Below are 13,090 nucleotides of genomic sequence, written 5' to 3'. Positions count from 1 at the left end.
AAGGCACAATCAGAAACCACGCCTCCCCATTCCTTTCTGCTCTTCACATTTTTAAAGCTTCAGCCATGTTTTAACCTTTCATCTTAAAAATAAACAGCATAGCTTTTCTGAGGAACGTATTGAGTGAACCCAAGCAGCAGGAATGTCCACGTGGCATAATTCCTTTCACACTTTAATCTGTGTTTTGTTCTTTGTGTTTTGTCTCCCTCATTGGCCAGGCCTTCCTTTGTGTTCCTTTGACTAAAGCCAGCCTCTGTTTCAGGCATTTGTGAGGTTTGTTTTGGGGTCAGGGAGGTGGTCAGGGTCTTAGTTCCCTGACCAGTGATTGAACACGTAGGAGAAATAAGAGACACGGATTCAATCTCTGGGTCGAGAAGATCCCCTGAAGAAGGGCATGGCAACCCACTCCAGTATTCTTGCCTGGAGAATCCATAGACAGAGGAGTCCATAGGATAACAAAGAATTGAACACGACTGAAGCAACAGCACAGGCTAGAGGGAGGAAAGAGAGGTTTTCTGGAGAGTGCCCTATACACAGGCAAGGGCCTTCCTGTGTCCCTAGACATTTCAGGATTTCAGTTGATTTACAACTGCCAGGATCTGCATGTCAGCATCTACGGCCTCCTTCCCTTGGAAGTGCAGGTAAGTACACTGCCTAGTTGGCACGGCAGACCAGAAGGGCAAAGAATTAACCTGCTCTCGCCTCAACAGGCAGATACTTGGTCAATGGCTCTTAGAAGTTGATGCATAAATACCCCAGCTCCTTGTCCCTAGAATGTAATATTAATAATTCTGCAGTGTGTGTTTTGTACAGTTCCTTGATGTTTGCTTGGAGGACCAAACGCCACTGCCCACTGTGGTAGCCGGCTTGATGACATATGTTTGATGAGTTGTCTCCCTTCCCTGTATCCCCTAGCCACTTCATACCAGCATTCCCTGCACCACTCAAATAAACCACCTGCACCTGAGGGTCAGGGTCAGGGTCAGGGTCTACTTCTATGGTAACCAAACTAAGACACCTTAAATATGGACTCTGCTCTACAACATCTGGTATCTCAGTCAAAAGTCATCATACTGTTTCTTGTTTTTAAATTATTTTGAAATGATCTCACCTGGGTGTACTTTATTGCTTTAGTGGTGACATTGAAGGAGTTTGCAGTTAAATGGAGAACATGTTTGTGTTTTCCCCCACAGAAGAATTCATTCTTGAGCAAAGTGAATGTCTAAAGAATGTCCTGGATTGCCTATATGCAGAGATAATAATCAAAATATTAAACAGCTGATACAGCATGGTCCTCATTTGATCATAGAAGATGCTGGCCTGTATACTGCAGGGCTGCCACACTATTGGCTCTGCCCCAGTGAAACACAGGGGTCCCAGTTCTGCCTGGGTCACATCTTCAGGCAGGGTTGAGAGATCACTGAGCAGAGAAGGGTTTACTGGGCTTTGTCCAGGGGGGCTCAGATGTAGGCGGTTTTTTTTTTTTTTCAGCTGTGCTGAGCCTTGGTTGCTGCTCGAGGGCTTTCTCTAGTCTCGGTGTGGGGGGGCTACTCTTGTTGCCGTGCAAGGGCTTCTCGTTGCGGTGACTTCTCTTTCTGTGGAGCACAGGCTGTAAGGCACAAGGGCTCAGCGGTTGCAGCACACAGACTCAGTAGTCTCAGAGCAGGTGGGATCTTCCCAGACCAGGGATCGAACCCCTGTCCCCTATATTGACAGGCAGATTCTTATCCACTGGACCAGGGAAGTCAGGTGGGTATGATTTTGATTCTTCCTTAGAAAAAGAAGTGATGCATAGAAACATTCATCAAACATCTCTGAAGGAAGCTAAAGGCCCAGCAGGGACCACATCGGCAGGGACTTTGAGAACTTTACAATCCAACATGTTACTGGTGTTTTCTCCTGAGTATGGAAGTAAAAGCTGCACTCTGCCTGAGGTTCCAAGAGGAATGTCTCTTCTCCATGGTAGGTGGTCTGGGCAAGACCAAAAAGCAAAGCAGCCAGCCCGTAGGTATATGTATGATCCAAGATAGTCCATCAGAGTCTCTCCCCTGGGATGATAAAAGTGAAGCAGAATGGTGAAAGGATGGGAGAAAAAGGCATTGGAGTTCATCTATGCAGTGAGCGCACTAGTTCATTCATGCAGTAGGCTGCTACAAAGCATGGTCAACTGGTTCCTGCTATCCAGAGTTGCCCGGTTTCTCTTCTTGTCCTTGATCTTCTCTTTGGCTCTGTGAGCCTTTTGATAGCCTTGCAGTAATTTCCTTTTATTGCTTAAAATTTCGAGGATTGGCTTTTACTTGCACCTAAAGAACCATAACAAATTCAGGCCCAATATGCTTATCTTTGGCCACATTTTGTGGAGAATGGACCCTTTGAAAGAGCATATGGCAGCAACTACTGACAAAAAAGGAAAAAAGAGAAGCCAGTCCCTGGATCTTCATCAAAGAAGAGGAAGAAGACATAGGAGACAGGAGTGGGCCTGAGGGATGCGGTCCTTGAGGAGGATTAGCTTTGCCGAGGTTGGCTCTCAGGTGCCCAGGGAGCTCAGATTCCACCCTGGGAATTCGAGGGTTTCTCCACCGTCTCCCAGGTTGGCTTATGAGTCAGGGATCCCTCACAAGCAAAGCTCTAGGGGCTTGAGCAGATGCTGGGAGGAGGTCCAAGGCTCAGGTCAGGCTCTCTTCTTATTAGTAATTCTGGTAAGACAGGGAGTATGTGGGCATTGAAATCATGAGCTAGGACTTCCTGGTGGTCCAGTGGTTAAGACTCTGTGCTTCTATTGCAGGGGGCACAGGTTCGATTCCTGGTCGGGGAACTAAGATCCCACATGCTGTGTGGTGTAGTCAAGAAAACAAAAATTGTGGGCTAAAATGAGGCCCTGCTGAAATAGGTAGACTTATTCCTAAGAATATGGTAAGAATACATCATTTACTGTGATATTCACTTTTACTGCACAGTAATTATGCATATATCTATATATATCTCATGGGAAACATAATGTGAACTGGATGGATTTTCCCTTTTTTATGCTTATTTGCATGAAGAAGAGTAGGAAATGAATTTTTTGTCTTAAATGCAACCATTCCTTTGCCAGCCTTGGGTACAACACAACCTTATCAAATCCTCAAAGAGGGGCCATATGAGCACCTACCAACCTGGCCCGCCCATGGAGCTTTGTCTAGAAGCCGCGCTTCTTATAGAACTTAGCTCGGGCTAAAACATCATTGACATAGTCAGCCTGTATGTCTGCGGAGGTGGCAATGGCTTCAGTTCCTGACTTGAAGGCTGAGAGACCACCTGAAATGAAACCAGAGGTTCGGGTTGGAAAATTAACTTTCAACAGAAGTAAGCTATGAGCAAATCTCCAAAAGCATAGTCCCAGATCTTCTTTCCCCTTCCTCTCCTCCTCAGAGGATCTACTTCCTCAAGAGTCACTGAGAAGATTCCAGATTGCTTTCCTTCTGTCTCTCTTTTTCTAGAGGCTTTTGTTTTCTTGCTGCAAAAGTCAGATTTGCTTCTCATTTCTCTACCAATCTTCACTCTGAGAATACTTATAGCATTGTCTCAGTCGTTCAATAACTCATTTATTCACTCATTCATTCAATAAATGTTTTTAAGCAACTACTGTGCACCAGGATGGGTGCCACACCGACTTGCACACTGCACAATGATGCCCGAGACACACTCATTTCTTTGTAGGGGCATGTGTGCAGTATGCATGTGTGTGTTGTATACCCTAGAAGGTTAATCTTCAGTAGTTACTCATGTGTTTAACATAACCGTGCTCTGCTTGGATGTCTAGAGAAAAAGACCCCTGGCCTTGATCCCTGCCTCCTAGGACCTTGACATAGAATATAGAAATTGTTTATTCAAAAATCAGGCTGTAAAGTGTGGAAGGAGGGAGATACTTGCATACGATGGGTCTGTAGGAGGTGTGGTTGGATGTAAAAGGAGAAGGAACCAGGGAACCTCAGAAAACAATCTGGTTGTTCTGGCCAGGATGACTGGGTATATTTTGGTGCCTTCCACAGAGACAGAGAATACAGAAGAAAAAGCAAATGTATAATGGGAGGCTAGTGAGTTAATTCGCTTCCCTGTAGCTCAGCTGGTAAAGAACCCACCCGCCAATGCAGGAGATGCAAGACATGTGGGATCCCTGGATTGGGAAGATCCCCTGGAGAAGAAAATGGCAACCCTCCCAGTATTCTTGCCTGGGAAAGCACATGGACAGAGGAGCCTGGTGGGCTACAGTCCGTGGGATCGAAAAGAGTCAGGTACGACTGAGCGAGCAGACAAAGTGAGTTGATTCAGTCTGGGAAATGCTGAACCTGAGGTGGTCTGTGATCAGCCTAGAAGGCATCTTCCCTGGACACATCATGGTGCTTAAAGCCCTGCTGTCACTGAGGATGCCACGGGGTGAACGTTCATTCCAACAATTCAGAAAGTGAGCAACAGTTTCTTGCACCAGGGGAAGAAAACCCATCAGAGAAAGGCAAACGTATTCTTTTAAACAATCACACTAACTCTCAGGGCATCACTCAATGACCAATGATTGGCTCAAGGACCAATGAGAAGTCTTCCCTGGTGGTCCAGTGGTTAAAAATCCCCTGCCAAGCCAGGGGTCACAGGTTTGATCCCTGGTCCTGGAAGATCCCACATGCCATAGGGGCAACTAAGCCTGTGAACCACAACTACCGAGCCTGTGCTCTGGAGCTCCCAAACCGCAACTACTGAGCCCATGTGCTGCAACTTGTGAAGCCCGCATGCCTAGAGCCCATGCCACCATGCCTCCACAGTGAGAAGCCTGTGCTCCGCAGCTAGAGAGTAGCCTCCAGTTGCCACAACTATAGAAAACCCTGCATGCAGCAACGAAGACCCAGCACAGCCATAAATAGGTAAATGTTTTTTTAAAAAGGAGAACCAAGGAGAGATGTAAAAGGAACCCCAACATCTGGCAGAAGGGGAATGCAAGCAGAAAAGAAGACCACTCCAGGGAGCTCAGTGCTTCAGAGAGCGTTCAGGCTCCTCCCAGGGCCAGTGCTGCCCTGGTGGGCATAGGCCCAGGAATACCCAGGGCACACCCGGCCTTCAGGGCTCTCTCACTCACCGCTCTTCTAAACAAAGCACTACACATCTGGCCTACCTTTGAGGTGTTGAGCCACACTCCAGCTGGGGAATTTTTTCTGGATTGCCTTAATACTGTCTGTGAGAATCCCAACAGCCTGCAAAAGGTGTTCTTTGCCATCCCAGGTACCAACAGGATGATGAATTTTTTTATCAAGCTAGAAAATTCAGATAAGAATGTCAGCATCTAAATGGAGCAACACAGGTTTCTGCTGTCCTGATTTCTACTCCTTATGTTCAAGGTCATGGGCACCGCCTTGCCCCTTTTCTCTGTTTCCACAGAATCAATTCTAAATGTCCTTTCTTTCACGGGAAAGAGAGTCTGAAAAACAAAGTAAGATTTGGGAGAACTGGGTGTGGCATAATAAGCACTCAAATATTAACAAATACATAAAGGAAAAAGTTGTTTTAAAACAAATAATGAGCACCCAAAATCTAGATATTTGAAGTCAAAAATATCTTTTTCTAAGTAGGGAGACTGGAAGTCTGGGTTTCTCAGACCATTCAAAATAAAGCCTGGTGGAATTCCCTGGTGGTCCAGTGGTTGGGATTTGGTGACTCCGCTTCTGGGGCCCAGGTTCAATCCCTGGTTAGGTAACAAAGATCCTACAAGCTGTGTGACACAGCCAAAAAATAATTAAATATGAATTTTAAAATAAATAAATAATGAAAGCCTGGAAGCAAATATTCTGAAAATTTGGGTCCCCTTCCTCCAAATTGTCTAACGAACAATTTGGTTCAAGTAGGACTTCATTATATTGTTTTGATCTACATGGATGAAATTTACTATTTCATGAACCTCAAGTGGATACTGGTAATAGTGCCCTTTTTTTATGAGATTTTCTCAATTTAAGTATATTGCATAGTATTCATTGCAAATTGTAGTCATAAAACCCGTAAGATACTTTTTAAAAAAGATATCAAATAACTGGTATATCTTGACATGTTACAGAATTACCAGCAGAAACCATGCAAGTACCAGTGTTTTAAAGCCTAGGATAAATGCAAATAGATGCAAATAATCTATCAGGAAGGATGGAGTGGGGCTGATGAAAAGCTTCTGGTTGAGTACCTGCATCAGGCCAAATTTAAGTCCTGTGTGGTCCCAGCCATCCAGCAGGATGGTTCCACCGTGGCTTTCTCTAGAGATGATGGCTGCAATGAGAGCAGGGTCCACGCAGTGCCGTAGTCCAATTTCTTTGATCAGAATTTGGTAAGACTGTAAGGCCTTCAAATCCATCTCAGCAAACATCTCAGAACCACGGATGCCTGAGTCAATAGAAAATAAATGGTGTTCTCCACTTCATAAGAGAACTCTTTTTCAGTTTAATAAGTAAGCCACAGCTCCTGACTGTAGCCCCTCAGGCTTGGGACAGCCATTTTAGGACATTTTTGATCTCTGATTGCATAAACCCGGAAAGGTCCATAGCCCAGATAGATATCACTTCCGCTTTCTTTATTGTTCTTCTGTTTTCAGCCACATTTGGTGCAAGAGGGGAAGTCTTGGACATGAAGTCAGCCAACCTAAGTTTGAGTCTGGTTCTGCTGCTACCTAGCCCTGGAACCTTGGGAAGTCCTTCCTCCTTGCTAAGGCTCAGTTGTCTGATCTGTAAATTGGGAAGGTAGGATTAGATTGACCTTGCAGTTGCTTCAAACTCTGACGTGCTAATACTGAGACAACGTGAAGAGTCTTTGGAACAGAAGACCAGGAGAGGACATAAGGGAGCCTTGCCCAAGATGCTTGTGTTGTAACGTGAAACAAACCCAGCAACAGATGGAAAACAGCCAGAAATGGACATTTTACTATGTAGAAGTAAACACATCTGGGTCAGGTTTGGAAAGGATGAAGGGAAAACAGAAGAAGTTTGTTAGATGGGTCGGGATTCTGTTTTCCTCTAGTTTTAATTTTGATAATGCAGCTATAAAAGTGAACTTCTCAAAATTAAGCTACTTCCTAAGAAAGAATCTGAAAATGATGAAAGGAGGCTAGCCAGATGCTTGCAAGGCCTTACACTCACCGCAGGCAATCATCCTGGTGTTATCACAGGGGATACCAGGGGTCTCCATGATCATGACGTCTCCGTAGCAGCCATGGTACAGGCGGAAGTGCAGGCGAGGACTCATTGTGTGAGTGAAGGAGTGTGAGCCCCTAGAAGTGCCTGTAGAGCAGAATGATAATTCACATGAAACCTTCGAGGAAATACTGCTCGAATTGCTCTTATGAGCATTACTAAACCAATGGCAAAGCCATAGGCTTAATCCTCCCAAACCCCTCTCCAAGACCCCAGAATGGCTCACTAGATGGAACCGAACAGAAGATTCCCTCTTCCCACTCTAGTCCAACCTTAAAAAAATTGAATACTACCCTTAATTCTAAACTTTGTTCAAAGTATTATGACAATCAGTTCTTATAGGTCTCAAAAACATTTGCTACAATCTTCATCAGAATGAAAACTGCCAATAGAGTTTTAAGTAAAAACTTGGAGAAAATTTTTAAGACACAAGTGCTTCTGGAAATGTAAACATCTGAATTCATAATGGCTTTTGTTTAGGAAGATAAGAAAGAAGAGTATCATTCGCTTAAAGAAAGAAGGGTATCATTCACTTAAAATAGTAATTTGATATCATTTTTCTGTGAAGTTGAGTTTCTATCTAAGTCTAATTAAGAAAATTGGAAATAAAATTTTAACTTACCATTAAATTTAAGTTAAATCTATTCTTATTTTTTATTTTGTTATTATGAAGTGAGTTTCTATTTACTGAAGAAGATAAGAAGCTTGTCTATAAGTTGAAAAGTCTCTTCTAGTAGTTGTTGCTGCTGCTGCTGCTGCTAAGTTGCTTCAGTCGTGTCTGACTCTGTGCGACCCCATAGACGGCAGCCCACCAGGCTCCCGTGTCCCTGGGATTCTCCAGGCAAGAACACTGGAGTGGGTTGCCATTTCCTTCTCCAATGCATGAAAGTGAAAAGTGAAAGTGAAGCCGCTCAGTTGTATCTGACTCTTCAAGACCCCATGGACTGCAGCCCACCAGGCTCCTCCGTCCATGGGATCTTCCAGGCAAGAGTACTGGAGTGGGGTGCCATCGCCTTCTCCGAGGATGGCTGAATTGTGCCTTAAGACCACAAATTTTTGTTGTAACAAATTATATTTGTTAAAACATTTGCTGTGAAAACCTGTGTTGCACTTAGTGTTGTGAATGGTGTTTTTCCCTAGAGAGGTAGATTTTACCCTTTTCCCATAGATCAGTTCTGATCAACTAGACAGTATAAATTCTAGAGACTTTCTTAGAATTAGGCACAAAGTCAATGGAACTCTTCCTTGCAAATGTTTAGTCACTAAATCATGCCTGGCTCTTTTGTGATCCCATGAACTATAGCCCTCCAGGCTCCTCTGTCAATGGGATTTCCCCAGCAAGAATACTGGAGCAGATTGCTATTTCCTTTTCCAGGGGATCTTTCCAACCCAGGGATCGAACCCACGTCTCCTGCATTGGTAGGCAGTAGGTTAGGTAATATTTATCTTCAAAGGAAAGCAAAGCAACTCTAAAGATTAACTCTTCACAAGTATGTGACTTTTAAAAAGCCAAACTCATCAAAACAAATAAAAAATGCAGGCATAATATTCTTTCTCCCATATACAAACAGGCAAAAAAGGAATTAAAAAATGAACCAAAAGGGCAGAGAGTGAAACTATCAAGTAAGCTCGGGATGCTGAGAAAGCCTATCTAGATTATAGAAGCAGCATAAACCAGTAAAGCCCTTACATTTCTTTAAGCTGTGTGGATTCCCATGTGAGGCAGAGAGCAGGAGCATCGCCTTGACTCCCCTCTTGGCCCTTGGTGTTTTATAGTGTTCGTGCCTACAGGGTGTGTGTGAAATACATATAAGTGAATGAATGGACAGAGTCCCACGACACAGATTACATGTAAAATTGAAGCATGGGTTGTAAAGTAATTGGCCTCCAATTAAAATAAATTAATTAATTTTAAAAAACTGAAGCATGGGGTTTGAGAGTGAGGGTGCAGACAGAAAACACACATCCCGAATCTGACCACTTCTCATCACATCTGCTAACACCGTAGCCAAAACCAGCATCATGGCTGGCCTGTTTAATGTTCAGCCTCTTAACTGACCTCCCCACTCCACTCTTAAAGTATGTTTTGATCTTATGAATATTTCTATAATAAAATAAGTTACATCAAACAGAGAAAAAGCCATTCTAAAAAATGAAAAACAAAAGCTCTATGCATGCATGCTAAGTCATTTAAGTTATGTCCGCCTCTTTGCAACCCTATGGACTGTAGCCCACCAGGCTCCTCTGTGCATGGGATTCTCCAGGCAAGAGCACTGGAGTGGACTGCCATGCCCTCCTCCAGAGGATATTCCCAACCCAGGGATGGAACCTGCATCTCTTGTCTCCAGCATCGGCAGGTGGGTTCTTTACCAAGTGCCGCCTGAGAAGCACTTCCACTGGCGTGTATCTCCCCAAATGCCTTTTTGGTCGCATCATACTGACTGAATGTGAACTCTTTCTTCTAAACTCCTCCCAGACTAGAATTTTTTCTATTTACTCATATAACTCGTATTTACTGTCTGGAATTGATAGTTTTCTCCTCATACGTCTTGCCTCACAAAGCATTGTTCCATAATTTCCCACCGATAACACCTCCACTTGCTTGGCAAGAAAACACTCTTAATTATAGAAATAAGCAGCTGATTCATGGCTGGGCCTGTCAGGAGAGCCCACCCCCAACCCCATGACATATAATCACTACCATTTCTGATTTATGACTGGGCTGGATGGGGCTAGATGTTTTTGTGGACACCTTGCAAACAGTGCTAAATGTCAATCAAGGACTTACCAATGAGGACAAATAGGCCCCCAAACAGGGCAAAAGATAGCATGGTAGGTGGTGGCTCGTATCCTACAGCACCTGTGGTGATTCAAAAGAGAAACTGGTTAATTTTAAAACTTGAAAGTTTCCTAAAGAAACTAGTTTTGATTTTCTTAAAAAAGTTTCTTTTCAATTCAGTGCCCTTCTTTTGTGTCCAAGATATTATTCTCATAGACTCAGTTCATTGGATCACTCTCTATCCTAAGCACCAACTCCCAACTCATTTTAACCAGATTTCATACTGACATGAGCCCATGAACATCTTTTTAAAATTTATTTTTAAATTGGGGTATAATTGCTCTACAATGTCGTTTTGGTTTCTGCTATTCAGTGGCCTGAATCAACCATGTTGTTGCTGTTTATTCGCTAAGACATGTCCAACTCTTGCAGTCCCATGGATTGTAGCCCTGCCAGGCTCCTCTGTCTGTGGGATTTCCCAGGCAAGAATACTAGAGCGGGTTGCCATTTCCTCTTCCCAGGGATCTCCCTGACTCAGGGATCTAACCTACTTCTCCTGCTTTGGTAGGCAGGTTCTTTACCTCTGAGCACTAAGGAAGCCCAAATCAGTCATCAGGTGAGTTTAGTTCGGTCGCTCAGTCATGTCCGACTCTGCGACCCCATGGACTGCAGCACGCCAGGCCTCCCTGTCCATCACCAACTCCCGGAGCTTACTCAAACTCATGTCCATGAGTCAGTGATGCCATCCAACCATCTCATCCTCTGTCATCCCCTTCTCCTCCCACCTTCAATCTTTCCCAGCATCAGGGTCTTTTCCAAGGAGTCAGTTCTTTGCATCAGGTGGCCAAAGTATTGGAGTTTCAGCTTCAGCATCAGTTCTTCCAATGAATATTCAGGACTGATTCCTTTAGGATGGACTGGTTGGATCTCCATGCAGTCATGGAGTCTCCAAGAGACTCTCAAGAGTCTTCTCCAACACCAAAGTTCCAAAGCACCAATTCTTTGGTGCTCAGCTTTCTTTATAGTCCAGCTCTCACATCCATACATGACCACTGGAAAAACCATAGCTTTGACTAGATGGACCTTTGTTGGCAAAGTAATGTCTCTGCTTTTTAATATGCTGTCTATGTCGGTCATAACTTTTCTTTCAAGGCTGTAGTCACCATCTGCATAGGTATACGTATATCCCCTCCCTCTTCAGCCTCCCTCCCACCCTCCTGTTCCACCCCTCTTGATCATCACAGGAGTCTATGAACAACTACTTACATATGCTACCTACACACACACTCCCATCCATCTCCAAACAAGGTCACACCACAATTTTGTTCCTATTCTTGTACTAGTTTCCTGAGAAAATCAAAAGGAACCACTTTTGATAAGAGGAACCTTTGAGACCACGACTCAGAAGAGGTTTGCTGTGCTCCATTTCTTCCTCCATGGGCTCTGTTCTTGGTTTCATTCAAAAAGCAGCTTATGTGTTTTACAAGATATAACAAGGCTAGGACTCAAACTGTTCTCCATACTGGCTATATTGGGAGATTAGGATTGATATATATACAATGCCATGTGTAACACAGATTGCTAGTGGAAACCTGCTATATAGCACAGGGAGCTCACTGGCGCTCTGTGACCTACAGGAGTGGGATAGGGGGTGGGGGTAGTTGGGGAGGGAGGCTTAATAGGGAGGGAATATGTGTATACTTATAGCTGATATACTTCATTGTACAGCAGAGACTAACACAACATTGTAAAGCAATTATACTCCAACTAAAAAACAAAAAACACAATAAAGCTAGGACTAACCTGGTTTGGGACTTTGCAGAGAAAAATCTCTCGTCTCTCTTTGAGAAGGTCCTCTGAAGTCAGCAGCAACCCGTCAGGACTTTACACAGTGGTGGCCTTGGTCCTATAACATAGGTTGGTTTAAGTTTGAAAATCCATTAGCAAATTTCCGTCTTCCTGGCTTCAATCCACTGCCTTCAGTGCAGCTCTTGTGCTGTGGAGGAGCTTTTAAACACCAGCGTGCATTCTTGCCTGCCTCTCTCACCTTCATCCTGTACCTCTGATCTGGGAGGAGCTTTATATATGCTTTAAAGCCCTCTCTATAAACCACTGACCTCATTAGGCCTGATTATAATGGTACTCGGGGCTTAGGTGGCCCTTTTAATAAAAGGATTTAAAAGCATATATTAACCACTATTAATCAATTAATCTAATGAACCCCCAAGTTGTACTGGAGGTATATATTTGGTGGACTGTTTCTGGGTTTCTAAAGTTGTGCTAGGCAAACATCTTCTGAATGTGAGAACAAGAAACAGATAATTAGTCTTAAAAAGATAAATAGGAAATACTAGCAGCTGCCACTCTTGGATTGTTTACCTGAAATGCTAAGCCTCCTGCTCTTTGTTCTTCATTCCACGGTCACATGGTCCTTTTGGCTCTTTGCTCCAGTTCTGCCTCTGACAAGCGAATCTAAGAGTGTCTGCCTGCTCTTGAGATGTCAGTGAAAAGCCAGGGACTAGAAATACGGGTACTGGTTTCCCAAACTTCTGAAGAAATGTGAAAACAAAATTTGGCCAGGGATGAACATTGCTTCGAGAATGGACTGTCTTCACTGATGTGTAGGAAGAGATGGAGCCCATTGTGCAGCTCCAGAAACAGGAAGTGGAAGGGATGTTCTTTTTTCACGTGTGTCTGCACTGGGTCTTTGAGAGGCACTCAGGCCTCTCTTTAGTTTTGGCACAGGGGCTTAGTTGCCCCGTAGTTTGTGGGATCTTAGTTCCCTGACCAGGGATGGAACCCACATCTCCTGCCTTCCAGGCAGATTCTTAACCAGTGGACCACCAGGGAGGTCCTGGGCAAAGTACATTTTCCAGAGGGGAGGAGAGTCTGACACGGGTCCTGCCACCAGTGTGAGAAGTTTCGAAGACTGTACACATTCTTTCATTCATCCCCCAGGTGAACAGAGGTGTGAGGGAGACTGGGCAGGAGACAGGGAAGACAGAGGCCCTGAGTCTAGCGACTTCCAGGCTCCCTGGCAGTGAGCAGCCACACCTCCTGGGAAAAGCTGATCTCTGTTCAGCCCACTGCACTAGCTGCCGCCCGGATCTATCTC

The 13,090-nt window shown here is 44.2% G+C and overlaps 1 protein-coding gene across 1 annotated transcript; it reads right to left on the bottom strand.

Moving 5' to 3' along the window:
- Positions 1 to 3,178: 3,178 nt before the first annotated feature.
- Positions 3,179 to 10,027, bottom strand: LYG2 (lysozyme g2). Its single transcript, XM_005892240.3, has 5 exons — positions 9,985 to 10,027; positions 7,143 to 7,283; positions 6,197 to 6,393; positions 5,144 to 5,282; positions 3,179 to 3,297 (listed from the first exon to the last, which is right to left on the bottom strand). Exons 1-5 carry the CDS (start codon positions 10,025 to 10,027, stop codon positions 3,179 to 3,181), a joined length of 639 nt encoding a protein of 212 aa, XP_005892302.1.
- Between the last annotated feature and the right edge of the window lie 3,063 nt (positions 10,028 to 13,090).

The sequence above is a fragment of the Bos mutus genome, chromosome 11 (assembly GCF_027580195.1).
Source record: "Bos mutus isolate GX-2022 chromosome 11, NWIPB_WYAK_1.1, whole genome shotgun sequence".
In the NCBI taxonomy this organism is placed as follows: Eukaryota; Metazoa; Chordata; class Mammalia; order Artiodactyla; family Bovidae; genus Bos; species Bos mutus.
The sequence above is the reverse complement of the archived record's forward strand: the minus strand, read 5'-3'. Positions and strand labels throughout refer to the sequence as shown.